General features: G+C 39.9%; 1 protein-coding gene across 17 annotated transcripts in view; it reads left to right on the forward strand.

Moving 5' to 3' along the window:
• Positions 1 to 23,838, forward strand: part of LOC121329194 (rap1 GTPase-activating protein 1-like) — a 124,779-nt gene extending 100,941 nt beyond the window's left edge. For 6 of the 17 annotated variants that reach the window (XM_041274659.1, XM_041274645.1, XM_041274641.1 and 3 more), the window contains 13 exons: positions 55 to 184; positions 2,885 to 3,040; positions 3,920 to 3,991; positions 4,682 to 4,768; positions 5,713 to 5,853; positions 8,463 to 8,594; positions 11,711 to 11,788; positions 15,214 to 15,323; positions 15,885 to 15,998; positions 18,874 to 19,003; positions 19,554 to 19,665; positions 20,135 to 20,235; positions 23,439 to 23,838. In XM_041274659.1, the coding sequence (XP_041130593.1) occupies positions 55 to 184; positions 2,885 to 3,040; positions 3,920 to 3,991; positions 4,682 to 4,768; positions 5,713 to 5,853; positions 8,463 to 8,594; positions 11,711 to 11,788; positions 15,214 to 15,323; positions 15,885 to 15,998; positions 18,874 to 19,003; positions 19,554 to 19,665; positions 20,135 to 20,235; positions 23,439 to 23,528 (1,453 nt within the window). In that variant the 3' untranslated portion in view covers positions 23,529 to 23,838. Of the gene's footprint in view, positions 1 to 54; positions 185 to 2,884; positions 3,041 to 3,919; positions 3,992 to 4,681; positions 4,769 to 5,712; positions 5,854 to 8,462; positions 8,595 to 11,710; positions 11,789 to 15,213; positions 15,324 to 15,884; positions 15,999 to 18,873; positions 19,004 to 19,553; positions 19,666 to 20,134; positions 20,236 to 22,202; positions 22,254 to 23,438 lie in introns of all 17 variants that reach the window. The other 11 variants (XM_041274649.1, XM_041274644.1, XM_041274643.1 and 8 more) reach the window with 11 other exon arrangements.
• Positions 23,839 to 25,660: the final 1,822 nt, after the last annotated feature.

Consider the following 25,660-nt stretch of genomic DNA (forward strand, 5'->3'; position numbering starts at 1 on the left):
GTGCCTGCTGTTTGACCAGTTTTGATTGATGGTAAGTGCTAAATTTTGTTCTAGTTTTCGTGGAGGTCTGGACGTGGCACATGGGCAGACTGGCACAGAGTCTGTATACTACAACTTCAGAAACAAAGAGATCATGTTCCACGTGTCGACCAAGCTGCCGTACACCGAGGGAGACACGCAGCAGGTAGCCTGCCTCCTTGTCCTGTTTTGAAACAGAACTACTGCTTACATTTTCACTGCCCTGTAAATAGGACTTCTGTTTCCGCTGTGCTGGTGTAAAAGTGCCAGTTTGACTTTGTTCCATTAAAATCCTTGTGGCATCATTTAACAAACACATAACACCAAACTCGTATATAATCTATGATAAAAATATAGCAGGGCTACCATACAGATTTAGAATTCTACAGTACTCGGGAGTTCATGACTGCGGATGCTGTCAGTGTCAGAAACGGTGCTATCAAATCCAGATTTCTTACACATTTAAACAGACAATTACAAAGGAAGATGATTTCTAATATGCGTTTTATGCATTTATAAGGCTAATACTTAAGCAGATCGCTGGCAAATAATCCTTAGACGAGCAATTGCTGTTACCTTGGGCATCAGAACTGTAAACACGACTTTAAAACTACGACATCTTACTAGAATTCATGTTCCCAACAAGATCAAAACAGGACCCTATGAGGACAGACACGTTGTCCATTTAATGACAACACTGTTCACTCCCTTACAACTTGTTTAACAATATAGTATATTTCATGAAGACAGAAACGATGAGCCCAATTATCATAGGCACAGGAAAGGTTACAGGTTTTAAAATATACTTCTTATTGGCATTAGCAGCATTATAAATTGATGCCTTTTTTAATATGTTTTTTTTTTTTTTTTTTTTTTACAATACCAGACAGTACATGTACACCTTTAAGTTGTGAATCAGGTCCAGGTTTTGTGGGAAGGCAGTTCAGAGAATGTCGCACTGTCCTTACAAGGTATCTCAAATATTATCTCCAGTAACACTGTTATATTCTCAAAATATTCTATCCCTGATAATTGCAGCAATTAAACAAATAAATAAAAAGGTAGCAAACAAAGCACCCTCACTATTCTCATCTCTGTCCCTGAAGAACAGATTCATTTGTTAGCAGCTTCCTCTTAATCAGTAACTGATTTGCAAGTCATTTTACATGCAGAGCGATTGTCAGTTGCCACCTCCTTTTCTCCAGTCTGGGATACAAATATCCCCCACTTGTTTCTCTGTGTTACCCCATCAGAACGCCTCTGTTCTCAGTGTGTGATTCTCCACGTTACCCCATCAGAACACTTCTGTTCTCAGTGTGTGATTATCCATGTTATCCCATCAGAACGCCTCTGTTCTCACTGTGTGATTCTCCAAGTTCAGAGTGCATTTGAATGGGTGTAGTCATAGACTGAATATAAAATGAGTCAGTCACAGAACCACATTATTGAGCAAAGCACTCAAAATGGAAGGACTTGTGAACAGGACTTTTTTTTTTTTTTTTTTTAAACTTTGACGGTTCATTGGATAGAAAGAAGGTTACTTGTATCTGTCAAAGTGAGTTCCAGCATCACAGAAGCGCATCTAGTCTGCTGTACCACCTGTGTGATAAACATGCTTTCACTTCTCAAAATACACTCTAGTCGTTTTATAAATGATGATAATAAGCATCAGTAATTAAACAGACTTAAATGAGGGATGCAGTATTTATAAATTAAATATGCGATTAAAACCAAGATTAATTTTGTAATCAAGATTAATCGTAATTAATATTTAATTGCTTGACAGCCCTAATTTAAAACAGTCAATCAACTGATATCAACCCCACTGGCAATCACTTTAGGGAATTAAAGATCAGATTACATGGACTGTATTTTGCATTGAGCCCCAGTTTAAGAACTGTAGCTAGATTTACATTAAACCCTTTCATTGTGCATTTGCCCAGCATTTTATTACTTAAACAGCTCATGCAGCACTTTCAGAAAGACAGCAATGTGTACAGCAACCAGTGCGAGTTCAACTGGATGTTTGTCCCCCTCTATATGAAATATGCTACTATAAATTCACATTTCCAAGTCCTCAATTAGTTTTAAAAAACTTTCTGAACCGTATTATATTTACCAGTGGATTAAGCAACAGCTGATTGGGAAGACCTGGCCCCTGCAGTTAATTGGAGGCTGCAATATATGCATTGATGTACAAGGATGTTATCTTGTATTTTTATTGATGTACAAGGATATTATCCAAGTTCTGTTCCCCATTTCATAAAGATTGCTATCTAACAAAGTCAATAGTAAACGCCAACATCTGGACTATGAATGGCTGTCACACCTGGATGAAAACACATTGGTAATTGCACACCGTGTCACTAAACAGATTCATATCGAGTTCAGTAAGCTTTTATGCTTCAGCAGAAGTAACATTGTCTTCATAAATTGATCCCTTATTTATTTACATTCAGGTAGCAAATAAACCCAGCTTGTGTCTGGTGAGACTTGTATTGAAAACAGTTTCCTGCCACATTAAATGACTTACATACATGCTACTCAATTCCAGTCACGATTACGGATTTGTCAGATTTCATCTTGTGCGTTGTACAGATGTCACTCTGTGCCTAGAGCACACACAATTCTAATGCTCACTTTATTCAAAGCAGTTCCTGAGTCAGATCTTCGTTTCTGTGATTCCTAGTAAGTTCATACAAGTCCTTTCACCCATCAATAATTGAGACACCCTATCCAGGACAAATTCTTCTGTAGTAAAGGCGATTTTTGTTAGAAGGCACACAGGATTACAGCAACAGCTAAACTGAATAATATGAACCATTTAGGTTCCTGAAGGGGCTCTAATGCTGCTTTCTCTATATAGCTGCAGAGGAAGAGGCACATAGGAAATGACATTGTGGCCATAGTGTTCCAGGATGAGAGCACGCCGTTCGTGCCGGACATGATCGCGTCCAACTTCCTGCACGCCTACGTCGTGGTACAGGTGGTGAACCCCTGCTCCGAGAACACACTCTATAAGGTAATCTCGGGTGAAGAGCCCCCAGACTGGTGCCGTGGCATACTGGAGGCTGTATACGATAAATATCAGTACTTGTCAACCATGGACCTCAAGCACACTCAATAGTGTTTTGTTTAAGTCAGTCAGATTTTCTGTCTAATGTTCTTTCAGTTCAATATAGCTACAGACAATTTCAGGTGACGAAGGCTGTGTGGGAGTGTACTAAAAACCAACGCAGATATAAAACCTATATTTGATTGTAGCACCCTTTATTCTTGATATCTGTGTTTCAACAAACTATCCACTTGTTTTATCGCCTGAATATCATTAAACTGCCAGAAATATGCGTTCAAGGCAGATTTGGAAATCATAATTTGGCCATAGAGAATATCTACAGTAATTAAGGCCAGTGGAGGACTCACAAGACACACTACCAAAAAGGTGTGGTCCAAAGCCTTTCAAAGCTTTGTGGCTAAAAGAGCCATTCCAATTACCAGGTGAGTTGTTACCGAGCCATGCAAACAATGAAAAAAAGGTGCATTTTCTGAAAAGCTCAGTTAATAGTAGCAGCTACACTCAGACACTGCTTCAGTAACGTCATGCTCATAAAAACATGCAGCACGTTTCAAACACAAACCCAGTAAAACCTCTAATATAGGATACTTCAAAAAGAACTGTATTGTGGAGCTCTAGAGCCATTCACTGGACAGCCCCGGTGTAGTGCATTTAAAAACCAGTCATAACTGACCACGGGATACGCAAGACAACACCGGGAAGCCTGAGACTGCTTAGAGACATTGTTTAATGACACCATATGCTAGAGTGTAACTATCATTTTAGAAACAAAGACTATGGCAGTAATTGTGTTGTAATATAATATGTTTTTTTTTTCTTCCCTAGGTGTCTGTAACCGCCCGAGACGATGTGCCTTTCTTTGGACCTGCATTACCGAACCCGGCCATTTTCAAAAAGGTACAGTAAAAAGGCCCATCAGGAGATGTCCAGTACCCTCGATAAGGTGAAATGCAGTGAACTCCCTCTGTCTGCAGACCTCCCTCTATTGAGACATTACTCCGTCCCCTTAGGTGATCTTTCATGTGGAACAAAAACCAAGTAGCACATGTATCTAAAAAGGGATCCATTCAGGTTAGAACAGGAAAACATGTGAATAGTTTAAGAACCTAAAACCTCCAGTTGATAAACCTCAAACACACATGTTGTATTACAATAGCATGTAATGGGACACACTACTCACAAAGAGATCCTGTAATGCATGTTCAAAGTGGTCCTTTGTTCTGATAACATGCTCCAAATGGATGACCCATTCCTGCAGCACCATGCAGAGCACCTTCTCTCAGTGACAACACATCATCTCCAGTTATCTTTGGTGAACTAGTGCTTTCCATAAAGAAAACTACTAGAGGAAAGGGATGTATTGGCCTTCTTTGGACTGTTATAACCACTGGATTTAACCCAACTGGAATACCTCACAAGCATGTTCTCTTGGTTAACCCAAGATGCACGAGAATCTTTGAGCATAGTTCAGCAGTGTTCTGCATGTGATGCTCAGTAAATGTTTTTGCACGTGGAATTGAAAATAGGTGCAGTCATTAACACTTGCGTTGCCTTCAGGATGTAATCGTAGTTCTGCTCTTTCCTCAGGGACCAGAGTTCCATGAGTTCTTGCTGACGAAGCTGATCAACGCAGAGTATGCTTGCTACAAAGCTGAGAAGTTTGCAAAGCTAGAGGTGAGAGGGGGCGGGGTCAGTGACATGACAAGGAGAGGATCCAGTACACAGTTATGTAAAGCAGTGCATTTCCAAACCCCAGAACTGCTGAAGACTATACCATTCTCTTAACTTAAGTGCTGGAGCAAAATTACAGTCCCAGCATCAGCAACACATTTTATAAGTAGTTCTGGTTTTACCCAGCCTCCCAAAAGGTTGGGTTAATTTTCTGACCATGCAAACCTATATTAAACTAACGGTTTAAGTATTGATAAAACACACAGATAACCCATTACCAGAGGAACGCCAGTAAATTCAATATAAATGGCTACAATATTAATGTGTATAAGAATGTGCAACACTAGTGTATATATGGAAAAACAATTTTAGAAATCTACACGTGACCTCAATGTATAGTTACTACTGTATAAACACTAAGGCCAACTTCTTCAAATCGCCATGCGTATTTGATAAAGTTTAACATCATCTAAACATTAAAACATCCTTATTGTAGTTATTATAAATACGGCCTGTGTTCCAAAACAAATGATCAAGATTATTTTTGTATGAAAATAAAATTTTGTAATTAAGTGCATTTAATGTTAGTATAAATGTAAGCTTTTTTATTTAAAAGTATCATCAGCTTCTACCTGGTATATTAGAAAGTGGAATCCATCTGTGACTCAGGTTATTTAAACATTTATCAAAAAGGTACAGAGATACAAGGTAAACTAATTAAGATAAAATTGTGATAGCAGTACAGGTACCAAGGATTTAGCAGCCCATGGTAATTCGCCTCATCTTGTATACAGTAAAGTCATTGTAAAACAAAACATGACATAAGAGTTCAGTTCAAATTAGTACAATTGGAGTATGTTAGTGGGTATTGTATTGCTAATAGATTAGTTGGCAGTGGGAATGGTTGATTGAATGACAAGTGGATCAGGAGGTTGCTCGTGTTGCAGGAGCGCACGCGGACCGCCCTTCTTGAGACTCTATACGAAGAAATGCACATCAACAGTCAGTCAATGATGGGCATCGGGGGAGAGGACGACAAGATGGAGAATGGGGCAGCAGGGGGAGGGGGCTTCTTCGAGTCCTTCAAGGTAACCAATAGGAAATAATTGGGAGGCGGGAGCTTCTTTAAGGTAACCAATAGGAAATAATTGGAGAGATTGGGAGATTCTTCAAAGCAACCAAAATCGGAAAGACCAGTAGGAGGAGATTCAAGGTATCCAGTTGGCAAGAGGAGGGCGGATATGAAACACAATGGAAGGTAACCAAGTCAAACAGAATGGAGGTGGGGCTTCTGAAGTGGACGGGCACATCTCTAAAGGTAACACAAAAAATGAAACAGTGGAGGGTAGAAGCTTCTGCCTGGTCCAGTAGTTAAAGAAAAGGTGTTGTAACCGGAAGGTCCCTGGTTCAAATTGCGGCTCAGCTACTGACTCACTGTGTGACCCTAAGCGAGTCACTTAACCTCCTTGTGCTCCATCTTTCGGGTGAGACATTGTAAATGACTCTGCAGCTAATGCATAGTTCACACACCCTAGTCTCTGTAAGTCAGCTTGTATAAAGGAGTTTGCTAAATAAAACTAACAACCAATAAGAAACAAGGATGAAGGACACTGCTCTAAGGCTATTCATATTACAATTGTTGTTTAGAGTAACCAAAAATCTGAAAGTATGAGGGGAAGGTATCCAGTCAGATACAAATCTGGAGGCAGGCTTCTACAAGGTAACCAGTATGAAAGGAGAAGGGAGTTTCTTTTAGATGAATCAAAAACAGTGAGGGATGGGGGCTTCAGCAAAGCAAGCCATTGCATTGAATCAGGTGGTGCTTCTGAAAAAGAAAACCAAAAAAAAAAAAAAAAAAAAAAAGTACTGGATACAGCTCTCAAGAGTCATGAGTGTTCTGGATCTGCAACGACAAAAAACAAGCATTCTCTATTTGAAGCAACAAAATTAACCGTGCCAGAAAACATACAAATGTGTAGAAGCAAGGGAACGAATAGGTGATGAAAGTTCATCGTGCATAAGGAGTGGATAGATTACCATATCAATCCAAACCAAAAAAGCACTTCAAGTAGCAATTCGCAGAACATTCATAATACAGCTTGTACTGCTACCAAGAGCAGTTAAGTGTGGAAGACCAGCTAGCATCATTGTAAAGCAATTGGTCATCTCGCTAGGTCATCCAGTATGAAGCTATTGTAGACTGCAGAAGGTCCAAGAAACCTTAGTGTTCAAGGTTGTTTTTTGGTTGTTTAGCAACAATGGAGTCTATTGTATGCCAGGATTCCTCCGGTAATATGCTGCTGTCTGCAATGTAAATCAGTGGTGTTTTTCACACAAAAAAAAGGTAGGAATTACAAGAACCTATCATGTTCCACACTGCAGCTCAGTGCTGAAACCACTCCAATGTAGACCAAAGATGAATGGTGAAATGCGTTGTGCATACATTTTTTAAAAAGGTTAGTTTTGGCTTAAGAGATGTAATGGCCCTGGCTTTAAAATTGCATTGCCTCTCATTAGCAGAACACCTACAAATCTGTTGCTGTTGCGTATTACTGATGTGTACAATAATGTAAAGCTTCTGAGGGTTGTCATTCACTGTTAAGGGTCACAAGCTTTCATAGAAACCTTTGGACTAGCAACCCATTTCAGAACAGACTAAAATAGTGCTCTGCTCCAGAATTTAGTAGTTAAATAATTGGAAGTCATTGTACATTTACAAAAGAATGTGTAATTGAATCCTTTCCACCCTTTTTCTGAAAGTATTATTTTCAGTTTTCCCTGGAGCAGTATTCATAAAAATGTTTCATCATCTCGTATTTCTAAAAGTACAATACATATATTTAAGTCATACTAGTTCAAATATGTATTGCAGTTGATCTGTTAAGTACCCACAAACAGAAAAATCTCCCTTTTAGAAGTAACTCACCATCTTGTCAAATCAGCAACATCCAAATTAAAAAAACAGCCATATGTAATGTACACAGATCTCATATCAAGTTAGGGGTTTTGCACAATCTTTAGGTGACTGTAGGTCTTAATTCAGCGTAGTGCTTTTACAGTGACCTCTGGCACAACAAAGTACACTAGAGAGTACCTAAGGATGTACCTAAAACAAGACCATTTACTGTACCACTGGTGCTGTTTCAGGTGCTTGGGGAATTGTCTGCAGTTAGAATTGAGCACTTAAACCTGGTTTGGTAAAAGCCATAAAAAAATAAGATAAAAAACATACGATTGGTCCAGACATTTAAATACTTCAAAAATCTACAAGAACGTTTATTTTTATTTTAGGAAGGCTACTCTTCCACAAAAAAAAGTACATACACTCATCTAAAACACCTCACTTCTGAAAATCTGGCCCTGGAAATTCCCTTGTCATGTGCTGCCCATGGAACCCACAGTGGATTACACGAGATGGGGTTCTATTATCTGTAACACAGGAAGGAACTGAATGGGGAGAGGAAGCCTAACTTACAGCACTGATGTGTCAGAAGGACAATATAAATCTGGAAAAAAAACAGCAAAATAGGAGAAGTAAGAATGTGGCTATTCTAATGAAAGGGAAGAAAATGTCTTTGGTGATTACCCCTTTATATAATCTAGTCAGTGCTGGGATTAGACCCGAGACCCCCACACCCCCCCTGTAAGTGTCGGTGCTATACTGGAGCTCAGTGTGTTTTTACGTCTCTCTCTGTAGCGGGTGATCCGCAGTAGAAGCCAGTCAATGGACGCCATGGGCCTCAGTAACAAGAAGCAAAACACAGTCTGCACTAGTCACAGCGGGAGCTTTGCCCACAGTGCACCCGAGACCCCCAAATCACCTGGGATAGTAAGTAACCATTTTGGTTTTCAAAGAGACAGCGGCTGATCTCAGTCAGTGTATCTCTTGTATTCAATGGATTGCTCCCATTGAATACAAGAGATACAGGTATCCCCAGATGAAACAGTAAGGTAGGGCTGTTTAAGGAAGGCATAGGAACCAACAGCTCCATTTAGTGTTGGGTGCGGTTATCCACTATGCTGGGCAATAGGTCAAGTGGGCAGTTTGGTTTTAAAGGTTTCTTCCGTGGATTTTTTTGGGGGGATACTATCATTTTTTCAGGAGTTGAAGGATTGCATAGTTCAACTTTTGGCCTACACTGAACTAAACTAACCTTTGTTTTGTATTGCCATCAATAATGCAAATAAAAAAGCTGTTCATTGCAATTGAATTTCTGGGTCCCACACATCTCACCATCCAGTCCAGTTATATTTACTCTGCATTTCTTATGTTAGGATTACATTCTTTATGGTCTCATTTATTGGGTCTGTGATACATTGAGCAACACAGGTTCTGTAGAGTTAAAAAGGGTCCTTCTACGTACTGTGTATGTTAGCTATAGCGATTTTCTTGGTGGTTCAAAGATATAACTAGGGTTCTTTATTTTAGCTCAGATTTACCAGAAGTATTTCAATGTCCAGGCCCCTGACATTTGGCAACGTTTGTGGCGGTCACAAATTTATAGGGCAAAAGATCTTTTTACTAAACCTATGCACTCGAGTTTTGCTCCTTCTTCAGCTACATGTTTATTCGGCTACCCTTGTTACATGCTTGTTAAAGGTTTAAATGTTTATTTTAAAAGAACAAGTGGCCAGTGTTGAACTGCAGTGTGGAAAGCATTGGACTCAAGGTCTGGCAAACAATGGCATATTGCTTGCCCCCAAGCTGAGGCTATTAATTAGAACCTGGTATAAATAAAGGGTAAAGGTTCACTGGTGCATCGAGGCTGCATAATGAAAGGAAACAGCCAGAACCAGCCCTCCAAACCTTCTTTGAGGCAAGAAGCATTTCTAGTGGGGCAGTTAAGCATGCATCTAAGACTGATTTATATGAAGTCTGTTGCGAAGAGCTTGGATGATTGATCATAACGTGGCAAAAGAGAACTGTGGACAATTTATATAATTTGGAGGCAGCATCTATGTCAAAACATATCTCAAAGTCTTTGATAATGTCTTCAAGTCAGCTCTAGACAACCAGTGCCATTTGCTGGTTTGGCTTTGAGCCAAGCCACACAAAGCAGCTCCCATGAAACTGGTCTTTTAAAATCCATCGTTTTTGTAACCAGTACCAGTTACCCTGTAAAATGGTTGTTCAGAATTAACAGATATAAAGTAAAAAGGTAGACAAGGGATTGTGAGAGAAGGGAGGGGAAACAGGCATGTGGAGTTCACCATACCCAAAGAAGAAACTACATTACAGGTAATCCTGATATTCTAACCTGGAGTGATGAACTCCATACAAAAAGAGGACAGAGGACTGTATACAAATCAATCCAAGAAGTGTTCTTCATTGGTTCGTCCATAGCCTCATCATTAAATACAGGTCGGCAATAAGGAAAAAATGACATTTAGACAAGCCTCCATTAACATCTTCCATGTTAGAGCTGCTAAATTCAGTGAACAGTTTTTTTTCAGCCTTTGCATCACTGGCCATGTGAATGTTAGAGCACAGATGTGCACTCTTTGGAGAGAGTGCAAGAGGCAAATAGCAGCTGAATTGGTTGAAATATCAGTAGTATTGAATGAATCCTGGATGGAATATGCAAAGGGACCTTCGAACCAGAAAATGGTGCTGTAGCTTGAGTGGCCACTGCTAGGGTGCATCACTTCCCAGAAGAGCAGCACCATGACAGTATCCACAGCAGGTCAATACAAACAGCATGTGATTTGTAGGAGTTGTGCTGCGGCACACAAAGTGATGGTAGTTCAAAAACACCGTCCCACAAAGCAGACATGGTGGTGGAGTAAGCACAGAGACAGAGGACAATGTAAAGTACATGAAAGAAGCCCAGGTTTTCTGAGAAAGATGCATTTAATTCCTCTCAATTCCAGGTAAGAAGAATGCTTCCTTCCTGGGCAACAGACAATAAGACCCCACTTGAGGCTTGCACTCTCGTTCTATAGGCATCTGCTACCTGTAACCTAAGAAGTGAATAGGCAGAGGACGTCAGAGGGTAACGTGAGCAAGTGCAATGGTGAATGAAACCATGTGCACTCGCAAATAATCAAGCACATTGATCTATTAAGCCCTGTGCAAATAATCAAGCTCATGGATCTGTTAAGCCCAGGTTCCCAGCCCCTGGGATTTGTATGTGCCTATTGTGTTCCACCATCATAATAAAGCTATATACAAATGGCTTTGATTAATTAAGTTATAATCCTCAAGCCTTCATAGAATCCCTGAAATAAGAAAACAATTCCAGTATGTGCACTTTGCATGCTTAATGAGAAACTACTCGCAATTACAATTGAACTGCTACCTGTAACGGTGCGGTTTCATATACCACTGGAAATCGTCTCATTCCTTAGCAAAATGCATTGGCTTTCTTTGCGCTTGTTTCCTACAGTAGGACCCGTAGTGTTATGGACATGTGAGATTATTATGATAAAGAAAATGCCTTGGTCATTGCAACTTCAAAGCAGAAACAAAGGGTGGACTTAAAAGCCATTGCTTGTTTTGTTCAGTAATGAAAAAAATACAAATAAAAGTGCCAAATTCTGTGGAAAGCTATTGCCTACAGTCTTCTGTTTGGTCTGGCAAGTGGATATTGGTGGCAAAGGCAATAGGTGGGTATATAATAAAAGCTTGGGTAAGCAAGTCTTTCTCCTGGTTACCAAGGGAGATCACCAAGGAAATTAGTATACTATCATCTTAAACTACAAAAGCTTGTGTTGACAATTGGCTCTGTGTTAACCCTTGCTTGTTCATTAATGTGTCCATTTGTTTTAAAACAGAGCCGCACTTTCTCTCTCCCTCTGTCTCTCCAGCCAGCGGCCTTTCTATTTTGAGTCTCCTCATTTCATAGCTTGTGTGGTTTTTCTGCCCCTCTAGAAGATTTTAAAAACAACAGCTACCTGCTGCATGAAATCTCATGGTGTTTTTTCTTCTCCTCCTGTCGGACTCAGTCATTGCTTGTGCCAGGGAAAAGCCCCAGTAAATTTGGACGCCGCGGCAGTGCCATTGGCATAGGAACTATAGAAGAGGTTCATGTCTAACGCTCCCTTCTGCTCCTGCATGCGTCTGTCTTTTTGCACATTTTATTAAAAGCAAACCGAGAAAAGCATCATTCCTGTCTGAAACATCATAGAATTCTTACACTAGTCTTACAGGGAAAATACCCCCCACACAAAACCAAATCAGATACCTGTATTAGCCTTAAAGTCAGAATGTGACAAGCCAATTACTTGCTGTTCTTGATCTACATTGCACAGTATGTTGTAATAAGTGCACAAGCTACCGACAGTATAGCTTTTGTTAGCCTAAGCAATGCAAAATGAATCATGATCCATTTTCTAATACCTTCAACACTGAAAATTCAAAGATAGAGAAATGTCCTTCATAGAGTTTTAGAGCTAGATATACTCTATGTACAGACACATGTGCAAGTCAGAGATCATGATAACGATACTTAGGTAAAAAATGCACATAACTGGATGTGTACAGAAAAAAAAATTCACACATGCAGCTTCTCACACACGTGTTTGGCTACATTCAGGATAGTTATGATAGATCAATATCGCCCTCTTGTGGGGAATTAGGGCAATTACATAAAAAAGGATTCCCTTTGAGAATTTAACTAAAAAAAAATAAGTATCCAAACTTGAATAAGTAATGTTTACATGTGCATCTTCACAACGGCCCCCGAACAGGAATGCATTTCTTGGTCTGCTGTTAAGATTTTTGCATGCTATTCTAGTTTGGCTGAATTAGAAGCATCTGCTTGTAGAAACTTTTTTTTTTTTTTTTTTTTTTTTTTTTTAACTATATCAGTATCTACATGGAGAGGGGCTGGAGCTATTGAAGTACAATAGAAAAAAGACATGCATGCGCATTCGATATAAATCCACACTTGACAAAATTGTTAAACTATAGAGGCTGCATCCAAAATAACTGCCATACATTTACAGGATATGTAGATAGGAACATTTTAATGAAGAAAATATATGAAAAACATAAATTGCCATTGAATGCAATAACATTTCTCATCTCAATAAAAATGGAATATTTTCTCATGCTTTCCCCCAGGGTAGAATTTCATACTCTGACAATTGTGACATGTCTAAAAATCCAATGGACTGACTCTGCTAGCAGGGACTTATCAATAGACAAAGGTGTGAAGGCTAGAGTCTAGGACTGGTAATAATTATTCCAGGTTAGACAGTCTTTCAGCACAATGCTGGAAACTAAAATCTCTAGACCGCTGTCAATTCTTCTTATGTTCTACTAGCAGCCACCTTCTGGAATCCGAGACAGGGCAGTTAGCAGTCTGGAACCAGCAGTGAACCGCACAGAAAGAGAGAGGAGACCACTAACAAACAAAACATGAACTTCATACCAGAGTAACAGAAATCAGAAAAAAAGAACATACTAAATTAATTACACAGAAATTGGGTTAAAGATTCTATTAATTTAGGACTTAAAATCAGCAAGTTTTGGAACAGTTTTTGTACAAGACACTGCCAAGCTGTGCAGTTTTGTAGACGCTCTTAAACTGGCTGTTTGAGGTTCATTTTAAGTTTTGGAACATTAAAATGTATGGTATGGCATTATGGTACCATCCTTATCCCCTAGTCAGGTCTTTCTATACCCTTTAAACCAGATTCCCAGTTGCAGTAGCTCACTGCCTTGTGCCCAGTCCTGCACCCTAATCATTGAGCTTCCATGACCAGCCCTTGGCCATCCATGAACTGTAGATCTGTTTTGCATGCCACTAGTGTACCTGTGTAAGATCCAAGGTGTGAATGAAATATTGTGTATGTGTGCTGGGTGTCCTGCTGCTTTGAGTGGAGGGTAGCATCTCACACTAGGGTAACAAGGATGACTCACTTTCTTTAGGGAATAAGTCTTGATTCACTGCTGCAAGATCTGCAGAAACCTAGTTGAAGGAATTAAGCATGAGGCAGGCTGTTCTTACTGTATATATTTTTGTAAGCAACTAAGTTAGTGGCTATTAATCTAGTTGAAATCTGAAATATAATGTAAATTTAAGACACTCATACATTTTGGGTACTAGCCGAAACTGGTCTACTTGCCTTGAAGTTTTGACCTTCTGTTTTTGCATGGATGATTCAGCTTTCACTGTGCTGGTATTTGTTACAGCATCCAGTGTGATTTTGAACAGAATATAGAAATATGCTTCCATTCAAACCACAGTGTTAAATATCCCCGATAAGGGTTGTACTTGTGAAGGAGATGTAAAATCTTCACAGAGATAACCATGGCTTTAAAACCATTTTCTTGCAGAGTAAATATAAACCACCTCTTGGGTCAGGTCCTAGGTGTTTAAATGCCATGCCCATTCACACAGGGTGTAATGTTGCATTAAAATGTGTCATTTCACAGGGACAGTGGTTAGACATAGCAGCATTCTGATCTCAGTGTCAGTTACAGTTAAGGGTTTGTTTGTTCACTTTCCCTCCAGTTGGCTTCCAGCTGTTCTCTAATGCTACCCCCCTTTTCTTTTTTAGTCTAGGCCAAAGCATGTATCTGCTTGACTTACAAGTTTACAGTTTTTAGGTTTTCCCAGACCCTGGTTAACACCTGTCTGAATTTCATTTAATACCAATTCTAAAAGAAAGCTCTGGTTTGTTTTGCCTCAGCTTCCTGTCTTCGCTGCTGCAGTAGAAATGTTAACTGCCAGTCTTTATCTTCAATTGCCTCAGTCAGTTAAATACTTTTGAAAAGTATTTCTGCTTGCCAGTGGTTATTGCAATACCAAAGCATGAGAAATACTCTTAGATGACAGATTTCAGCCTGAGCTTAACAGCCAATCAAGTGTGATGTGCATACTGCTGAACATGCTACTTTGTATAGAAGTAGTGCCTGTACATCTATCTAGAACAAGCACAGCAAGTGTGAATGGTTGTGCTGGATGCAATGGTTATGGGTGTAACTGTACATCAATGTCATGATACTGCGATAGGCCTCAATACATGCACTGGTCCTGATGAGCTTGATGCTTAAGATCATCAATTAACCCAGATGTGCCTGTTGTCCTGCATACAGGTCACTTTGATGGTATTGTTAAAAGACAAATGAAAGAGTTCAGGAGGGTGTATTTATAGCAACTATGAAACGTCTTCCATTGCATTCTTAGTTTTGCATCACGATTCGTACCTCTATTACAATAGAGTGCATCATGCAAAGAAAGGATCCAGAATCAAGACACCCCTAGTAATTGTTTGTTAACCTCCAATCTACAGACATTTCTGGTGACATTTGGAAAAACCTACGATAAACAAAACCAGTATCAAAGCATTATGCACTTTAAAAAAAAAGTTACATTTTGGGCAATCTGCACAGCTTATAGAGCATGTACATAGACTTGTGATTAAGTAGGCAGACTGTAAATCAAGCTCTGTCAGATTCCCAATTCCCTATCCAACACGTCTATCGCTGTGTTTTGCAGTCCTTGATTATCCCGGGGAAGAGTCCAACCAGGAAGAAGTCTGGTCCCTTCAGCTCTCGCCGGAGCAGCGCCATTGGGATTGAAAACATCCAAGAGGTGCAGGAGAGGAGGTGAGTGTGGCCAGAGAGCCAGGGCAATCCACCAGCGTGGTCAGAGAGCCAGGGCAATCCACCAGCATGGACAGAGAGCCAGGGCAATCCGCCAGCATGGGCAGAGAGCCAGGGCAATCCACCAGCATGGGCAGAGAGCCAGCACTGGAATGGGTTATGAATAGGGCTTCTGATTTTCTGTGTTTTACCCCAACTTTTATACTGTCCTTTGAGAATTAATTTGATACCTGTTAAGCCATTCGTGTATCAAATCATACTGAGAAATGTGTTAATAGAAACATTACTTTTTAAATTTTAATGTGACAAACTAACACTTTTAATATTGGCCAAGCCTTCATTTACAAGTCAAACATAATGTGTTTAATTTATTTTCAATATTTATCCTCATCTCTCAATATTAGTCCAATTTAATTCCTTGTCAAAATTACTTTCAATTTCAGCAATATTCATTAAATGACCAATAGTACAAAGTAACGCAATTTAATAGTCTGATTTATAATTTTTACTAGGCATATATAATTATACTGGTGTATTTGATGGGTTAACCCTGTTTGACCCCAGCAGGGAATGTTCCCCGAGTACCCAGAAGGCAGCGGACAGTGGTCACATATCCCAGGAACCCAAGTCGGATTCATCCAATCAGAGTTCACCTGAGATGCCCACAACCAAGAACAGGTTAGTCTGGTAAACTTGCAACCTTTGCCTGCTTTTTAAAACACCTACCAGTCAGCACTGCCTATCCTCACCTCCACAGTTGCTGTCAGAGAAGAAGGGTGCAGCGCTTTGTTGTACAATTACCACAACCTGTGTCAAACCCTTTTGGCACATTCCAGAACACTAGAGAAGCACACCCTTGACAACGGGCCTGTGAAGGGAAGGGACGTCAACACATGTCGCAGTTCAGTAATTCCAGGGGTGGTCCATCCACAACTACAGTATAAAAACACTCAATGGTAGAACATGCAGTAATACTAAAATAAATGTTTGACGAACGTTTAAGCTGTCTTTCTGCATGTCTTTAATGTTGAAATCAGATGAAGTCACATTCTTACACCACAGGGCTCCGTGCGAGGTCTACATTCCCCTTTGAGGCAAATTAACATGTGTGGCTTTGTATGCTGAACACATTACCCTTGTGTAGTTGTGGAGCGATCCATGATCACCAGAGACTGTTGGTCACGTAGGCAAAGGAGAGAATTTAGAATTGAGAAAATAAAATAGATGCCAGCGAGTGTAATCAAGATGGAAACAAGAGCATGCAGGAAGAAGTAGAAGGAGAGGTGTGTGTTAGTGATCACTAAAAGCAGAACACTTTCGGGTACAATACTGTGATTGTTCATTCCAATTGCTGCTCTTTCTCCTGCAGCGTTGTGTTAAACTGCAAGCAGGAAATATTTTCTAGCTCAATAGTATTTTGTTTATTTTGATTGGGCTCTGTTAGTTGTGCCATCAGTTGCTGCACCTTTACCTTCTTGCAGTGTTTCTGCAGGGTCCAGAAGTGATGGATGATTGTACACTACAAAATACCAATTCCACTACAAAGCAACTCTTATTAATATTACTTCTGCAATGTGTCCATATATAATAAATATATTATCCATACCGAAATTATGCAATAAGGGTTACACGCAGTATTCACACAAATTATTGTGGTGTCCGCTAAATATTGTAGAATTCAATTAACTGTTAAGATACACATTATCCAATTGATTTATATTGATGTAAGCTGGTATATACAGTTGACCCCCTACTGAAATGATGGCATGTTTAAAAGGCATGATCATGCTGGGAGGGGGAGGGGTGTGTAGCAAGATATTTAGTGCATCATGATGATGTACTGTACAATCTCATCCCTATCTTACACACAATGAAACATCTCTTCCTTAACCACAAAAGAGCAAAACACACATAAACTAAAGACCAGGAGGGAAGATATTGAACACAGGGCAGCTAAAAAAACAACCATACAGAGAGACCACGTTCCCACTGAGAAGAAAAGAGACAGAATACCTTCTTATACACACACGCCCACAAGACAACAGACAGGGCCTGCCTTCACACTCCAAACTCTCCACAAGTCTACTGAAGAACACCAATAACCACAGGATTAAAACACACTGGAAATTAAGTTTGATTGCCAAACTACTGCACTAAATGCAACTCTGCAGAAGACAGGAAAATCCATTTACTAAATAAATAAACAAACCTGCGGCCATTTTATTTCAACACCTACTATAACGACTTGGCATCTCAGCCCACTGAATTGAATGGAAATTCGTCTTTGAATGACATGGTTTGCCCTGCCTCTCTGTCCAATTCAATGGACCCATTGCCAATTCATTACCCTACTCCGGTGCTGCACTCCCCAGCACGATCCTTTAAAACAGGGCCTTAATTGCCATTCTCTACTTTATAAACACAACTGCTAAATCATAAATGAAATGACAAACTACCCGCACAGTTGCTGACAGTTTGGAACACAATATACATTTATAACAGTTATAGAATATGTAGTAATACCAGAAAAAACAAATAGATAGACTTGCAGTCAAGAAGTTTGTCAAGAATTCTCCAGACCACGATTGTGAATGAATGGAATGGCAATTACACGGTTTCAATGTTTGTTGATCAAACATTTAGGTAGGGTGGTTTGAAATAGAACACATAATCTGAGCTTACTCACCAGCTCCCTTTGTTCCATCCAGATCCTTAATTACTTTACTAAACACCTACATTCAATTCAGCCAGGAAACACCTGCTAAGGCCCTGGTATGCTTGGTTCAATAATTAAGGTATGACAAACAAATGCCTGCACTGGAATGTATTTTGAGCCAGAAGTGAGCACATTGCACAGAGGAAGGCATTCGACAAAACAGGTGTTCTTAAACTCAGGTTGGCATTAACTGCTAAAGCTTGAACAAACACTTCCTTTTTGAAGAGCCACGCAGAAACCTGTGCAAATGTCTTTTAAATACTAACAATTAATTTCAGTCTGCCATGTTGCTAAGAGCTTCTGAGGAACAGAAAATCCCTGGCAACTCATTTTCAGGGATTGTGTTCGAGTCTGTGGGTTCACCACTAGGTTACTGCAGCTATAGAGCAGGAACACTAACAGGAGCCAGACTGCTCAAAGCCCTGGCTCCTGGTCTTGTGTTTGACAACGCTCTTCTAGACCGTTAAAGTTGCTGGGTCTTTATTGAGCAGTTTACCTGGAAAAATGACTGGCAGAAACTCAACACAGGCCAGAAAGCCTGTGGCAGAAAACATTTAATTTAAGTGCATGAACAGGATTTTTGTCTGACCTTAAGAAGCACTTAAGGGGAAATTTAACTGCCAGAGTAAAAATCAAAGGCAATGCTAGGTGCTTAACATTAAACAGCAGCGGAAAACCAAGCTTAAAGCCAGCTAGAAGGGAAACAAATACATCTCCATGTAAGAGCAAGACAACAGAAACATGAGTCACTCATTGCAAACACCATGAGGGACAGGTGAACAAATGACCCATTGAAAAGACACTGGGAGTGATTTGCTCTTTAATTCAGGTTTGTAGCTATTCTGTGTATTGCAGAGCTGCCTCCATCCCCGAGGCCAATGACCTGTCTCGCTCCTCATCCAACGCTAGCAGCTTCGCCAGTGTGGTGGAGGAGAACGAAGTCCTTGAGGAATACGACACTGGAATGGTAAGAACCAGCTTTCTAACACCATCCCAAAGCACACACCAGACCCACAAGTGAAAGGGGTATACTAGGCTACAGACGGCTCCAGCACATAAGCAGATACTTCAAATATCAATATGGAAACAGATTTGTCCAAGTAGCATGACGATTAATGAAGTAATCCCAGGCAGATTTAGCTTTATGTTTGTCCAGACAAGTGGTAGTCTCAAATACTTTGTCCCAACAAACAACCTCCAACAAATATGGTTCACGGTTCAGTGAGTGTAAACTGTTTGAGGTAGAATACAAAAGTAGCAATTCTTGGCTTCACCCTAATCAGACTATCCTAGGTAGAAGCTGTAGTCTAAGATATGTTGTATCCTGTTGTGTGAACAGATTTAAAACAAACTAGACAGTTCAAAAGGTGTTGAAATACAAAATACATGCAAAAAAAAAAAAAAAAGTAATAGCTATGCAAATGAGAAAATCCAAGATACTAACCTTAAACCAAAAGGATAGATCGACAAGTCTGTGAAAGATTTTGTCCCATGGTGTTCTCTCACTCTGCTGACAGGAGAGCCTGTCGTCCGCTGGGACCCCTCACAAACGGGACTCCTTCACCTATAGCCCCTGGCTCGAGGACAGTATCAGCAGTGCCAGCGCAGCCAGCGGAGGGAATTCACCAGGTACGGGGGTGGGGGGCTATGAGGAGCAGCACCATCACAACAGGCAGCCCATTGAGGCTTGTCCTTTGTCATAAAATGGACTTTGGGTTAGCGATACCATTTAGGGTTTTATTAACAATTAAGGAAGTTGATATAGATCGCTCATACTGTCTTGGGATTAGTCTAGTTTTCTGAAATCTTCTCTAGTGCAATGTATTTTTTGTAGTGAGTTCACCAGTGCTGGCCACAGTATTCTAAGTGGGATCCAATTTAAGAGCATTAAATAAAGTTAGCATAACTACCCTTGACTTGCATTGCTATTTAAGTTAATATTCTGCTTGCCTTTTTAAGGAACATTTTCATATTGGTATGACAGCCTCAGCTCGATATTAACCCTAAACATGTCAAATTTTAGAGCTCAGTGTTTTTTTTTTTAGTGCTTCTAAATTCAGACCCCCTTATGATAATCAGCACCCACCTCTCCCCGCAGTGCCAGCGCGCTGCCCCCAGCCCGACTCGGGGAAACCAGCAGAGCCCTCGAGACCCGAGATCCGGATCAAACTTGAGAAGCCCCATGAGCAGACGTCATCGGTAAGGGAACCACAGGGGAGATTCACCCAGGGCAGGGGGCTGGGTGTAGGAATACCTAAAGAGTATTTTCACAGAGGGATTGAGTACTCTGTATAAACCCAACCCCATCCCTGTATTTGTGCTGTTCAAAACAGGAAGGATGTCAAATCATTTACACTGCAGCCAAGGAAAGAAATCATTTCTAACCAAAATGGAAGATACCGTTCATCAAAACATTGTGAGAAAGTACTACCCTCACTAAAGCATCAGCATTTTAGACAGTTATTTCAGAAGTGGGTACAATCAGCTTTCTTTTTCATCCTCTCTCCCACACATCACCATATGTCTATAGGGATGTGTGATGTGTGCATGTAACCGCCCAGACTGGTACAACATTCTTGGGGATAAAGAACAAATGTCCAACCTAGTTTTACTAGGTGTTAATCTGATACAAATGCACTGCTCTGTACTTCTTATATTCAGCTAGCCCTGTTGTGTCAATTAGGGGCGAGTCGGTATACTGGTTTCGCTGTTTAGGTACATTACAGTATTGACATTATTACTGTTGTGCTGTATCACAAATATCAGAATTATGGTATACAATGGTTAATGCTAAGTTCGTGTACCTATGAACAAAGTGAAGGAAAAGGCCATTTTCATTTGAACTTATTAAACATCCTGTACAAAACAAGTCTAAAAAACTACTCTGCTGGCTCACTTAGCTTCACCGGGACAAACAAAAATAGTTTGTACACAGGTGGATTATTCCATCAAGAATAAAAAGAAAAACACTGCAATGAGCTGAACTAGCTACACAGGTTTAGCAGCATAACTTGTATTAAGCCTATCTTCACTGCGAGGTTTACTGTCTTATTCATAGCGTTAATGCACTACAGTCAGTTATTTGAATGTAGTTTGAACTGATTACTGTATTTTGATAATGGTTTTAGAGGAAACTGTCAGCCACACAGAATACAAGTTTCAATGTCAATTTATTAGCAGAGACAAGAGACTGCAGCGGGAAAGTCTACTTATTCGCAAAGCTATTTCGTTTTCAAAAATTCAGTATGTTGCAGCACCACATTGTTTTGAGAAAATCATGAAAATAGTTTGAATAATGCATACTGTCAGTTAAAAAAAATTCTGACTCTATAAAAGAACCAGCTTTTGGTCGTATTAAAATATAAAATCGCTTAAAGCACTCCATGAAAAGAAGTGTGGTTTCTAGAATTACATTTGTAATGCAGTGTTTGGGAATTACTACATTTATAGTATTTCCATTTTTTGTAAGTCTTCATTTTATAATTTACATGATTTATACCATGGTATTAAGGTATTTTTTTACGATTTATCATACTGTGGAGATTGTATACCGACCCACCCCTAGTTTCAATGTCTTAATCAATCAATGTACCTTCTCTGACTATTAATAATCTGGAAGTGAACACTACAAAAAATATTAGGTATAAGTTAAGCATTCAGAAATTAAGCCTTACCCTATTACCTTTCGTTATTCAATAACGTCCTCAACTGAAACTAAATTAGCATAGCATGTTCTGCAAGTATGTGATCAAACTGCAGGAATAATATCCAAAATAATGTTCTCCACACTGTGTGCAAATTGTATGTATATATTTATTGGGTTTATCTCGTTCAGTATTGGTCAATTACAGTTTGCTTTACTGGAAAGTGATTTTTACAAAGCAGAAGCTAACTGGGTGAGCGATGGTTTTAATCTCAGTGGTGCCGAGTTCTCTTGACTGGTTGCCCACAGGTAATGCTGCATTGACCTTTGCACAGCTGCATGGTAGAGAAGTCTGTGGACAGTCTGCCTCAGTATACCTCAGAAACCTCTGCTGGTCTTGTTCATCAAGGACAATGTTTTGAAACTGCATGTGTACCCTTGCCCTTGTACTGTTTATCATGCCCCCTCTTTAACTTTGTTTAACCCTCTGTTGTGCTCCTGTGCATCTGTGTGTCCTGTCCAGAACTGCTAGCCTCTCTGTCCCGATCGATTCATGGATTTCCATCTCCAGCAGGTCAGAGTAAACCCATTTTTATCTCAATTTCTTGGGGGAGGTGTTTACCAGGCAGAGCAGTTTGCTGGGCCCCTTTTCTGAAACCTAGGACAGATTTATTCTTGTAATTTCAGCAGCATTGAAGAAGAGTCCTACTAATTACATTCCATAAGCGTTCTTGAGAAGTCATGGTGATAGTTGAGAAATGCACCTATTCTAGCTAATGTGTATTTGCATTTTTGTTTTTTTAAAACTACCTGGCAACCACACTAGATTAAGAAAAGCCCTCAGCTTCCACGTGTTACACTTTCTTAATGATTTTACCTCATCACTATCTTCAGGGTCTATCAGCATGTCAGTCAGTGAAGCAGCTGGTCAGTTAATAACTGGAGATCATTAAGAAACGTTGCCATCGAAGATCAGCTGATAGAAGTGTGGTAGAAATTAATCAAATCTACTTGATTATATCCTCTATCCTTGATTATGACCTCTACCTTCTTTGGGCTGGATAGGCTGATTGGAAACAGCTTTCAGTGCCACACATTCGCTGCCACTCATTCATAGCTGCTCCAGATCTTCCAAATCACTCTGATCCAGGAAGCTGAAGCTGAGCTGTTTGAACATGTTGGAATATTTCACTTGCTCATCTGTTCTTCTCCATGCCACTCCACCGTGTATGCTGCTGAAGCTTGTAAGGTGTATAGCATACTTTGATAAAAAATGCAAGGACTATAATGTACTGGGACAAACCCTTGACCACAATGATATTACCATTAGTTTAATATTGATGACATATCAAAAGATGTACCATTTGCCAGAAATGTCTCTGTTGTATCTCCTTCCGACAAACATGAGCTGGTTTGACAATGGCAAAGATCGATTGTGAAGAGTTAAGAAAGGTCTGACATCTACTAACATATGAATAGACAGTGCGAGTGTATAAAAAATGTCAGTAAATGAAGGCATACTGAATCTATAGCCAATTAAAAGAACAAACCCTTTAGCAAAACATTGGCTAAGGAGTTAATTTGATAAACTCCACCGAGATGAGCCACAGCACTGGGGAATCTCCCTGGATTGCACCAACCACTCATCTCGGGTGATCCCAGGATTACCTGTAAAACATATGAAACCATTACTAAAGAACTAACAGTGTTTCAATATTGTGTATAGGCTAATTTAACACTTGTTTTCAATGTCTGGCAGCATTCCCATAAGAAACACAAAATCAAGGAGCTGAGACGAGCACGGATGTTTGCCACGACGGACGACGGCAGCCAGCCGCCTGGGTTCTGAAGAGCTACAACCATCACTGCGATAGAAGTATGACGTACATCCTCCGGGTCACACAGCAAAGGTGCCGGGAGGCACAGGACTCTGAACTTGTAACTAGAATCCTCATTCCACTGACCACGTGACATACCACATTCCCAGCAGCCCTTGCAGACTCTGCCAAGGGGCCCGCCTCGAGTCAAGAAGGACCTGATTTGCACTGTGTTCATGTTTGTTTGTTGTTTGTTTATTTATCAGTTTTATTTAACACTCTGCCCTACTAAAGCTTTTGTCTGTATAACTAATGGACCAAGTGATAAAAAATAGAAACAGACATTTTAAATGATACTGTATTATGACCACAAGCAAAAGTTTTTACAAGATGATAGGTCTGAATTGCAGACTCTTTCTAGGTTAAAACTATTGCATCTATAAGGAAACTCAATTTCAGAGTATCATACAATGATTGGGTACCTTTGCAAGTTGCATTGGAGGGCCTTTTTATGTAAAGCAATTTACATGTTAGAAAGTTTTATCCTGAGTTGCTAAGGCTATTTTAAAGGGGAAAGGATCTATTTAAAAAAATAAAAAATAATAGAAAAATACATTTCACAGAAATTAATCTAAACAGCAATGGAGCTAAATAACATGAAATAGCAGCTTCCCAGCATTTTCAATGTTTTTATAGACATTGAAGAAACAGGTTTTTTTAACCTAGGTTTTAAAATAGTTTTCCTCTCATTTGCAATAACAATGTTGGTAACCCTTTCTTAAACTGATTTCAAAACCTTGGTTAGCATTGATGATCAACAGTTTCCATTGTATTGATGCATCTGTGTGAGAATGGAATGAGCTTACCTGTGCCGTCACGGCTCCACTGCTGTTTTCAGAGTTGATCAGCAGCTACAAACCAGGTCAGCTTAGACAGTCAGGAATTAGGGGGAAGTTTCCTAAACTCATGATTCACTTTGAAGATGTGGAGCTATTGGGAGAGTAGACGTCATTGTGTCCCAGCTTGTCCTTCATTGGGAGAGTAGACGTCATTGTGTCCCAGCTTGTCCCTCACTGAGAGGGTCATCTTCAGTCCAACCATGTCTGAAAGAGACTAGGAATTGGGGATCTTTAAATGTAACTCCATCTGAGCTTCACAAATCAACCAATAGTGACAATAAAATAAGACAGATACATCTTTATATTGTATAGCAGCTAACTAACAACGTTGAATCATACCAGCATATTGCAGTCATTTATTTATCTACAGGAGTCAGTCAATGAAGGCAAGCCCGGGTTATAAATAGGCACATCTATGGAAGGATGAGAAGCTGGGAAGCGGTTTTAATCTGCAAAGCCAACTGGAGTGGTTTCACTTGATCTTCACTACCTTAAACTGGGCTTACACTGCACGATTTTGGCAATCGGGAGACGCAGCACCACTCACACTTATCGATTGAACTACGATTTTTCACTGTAGATGGGGGACTGCAAGCTACACACACTAAACGAGATATCCTGTCGCGGACTGCGCCTATTTTCATTGCAGAACCGTAGACATCATGTGGGAGAATTGTGGACTCAAGCGTGGAGGCGATCACTGTTGTCTGTGCATTGTTTTGCACAGAAAAAAAGAAGAAAACGCGGAAAAGAACCATTTGAACGCGCAATTGGCTTAATAGATGTAGCCAATACGGACTGATTATGTAACTCGAGTCGAGGTGCCTCCAAAATAAACTCTAATCTGTTCAAAAAGCGCAACTCTCGCTCGCAGTACAAAATATTTATTACATTCAAATATTGGCGTGGGCGATTGGCCGTCAAGCGATCTTCGTCAGAATACCAGATTCTGATGAATAATTTGAAGACTTTTAAACTAATACATATTTTGTACTACGAGCGAGCGTTGCGCTTTTGAACATAATTTTAATAGTAGGCTACTACAAGTTTGTTATAGGTTTAAATATGCAACAACGTAATCTACATTCTATTTCTCACACATACAGACGCGCACCCCTCCTCGTATTTTGAATAAATTAGCAATACAAGCATACAGTAGGGGTTTGAAAGGGATATCGAATACAAGTGACTGTAGAAATTGATTGCCAGGAGAGCACACACTACCACACACAGTATCTGCTTCGGTGTTAACAAGTTATAACAAT

The sequence above is a fragment of the Polyodon spathula genome, chromosome 16, assembly GCF_017654505.1.
Source record: "Polyodon spathula isolate WHYD16114869_AA chromosome 16, ASM1765450v1, whole genome shotgun sequence".
Classification (NCBI taxonomy): domain Eukaryota; kingdom Metazoa; phylum Chordata; class Actinopteri; order Acipenseriformes; family Polyodontidae; genus Polyodon; species Polyodon spathula.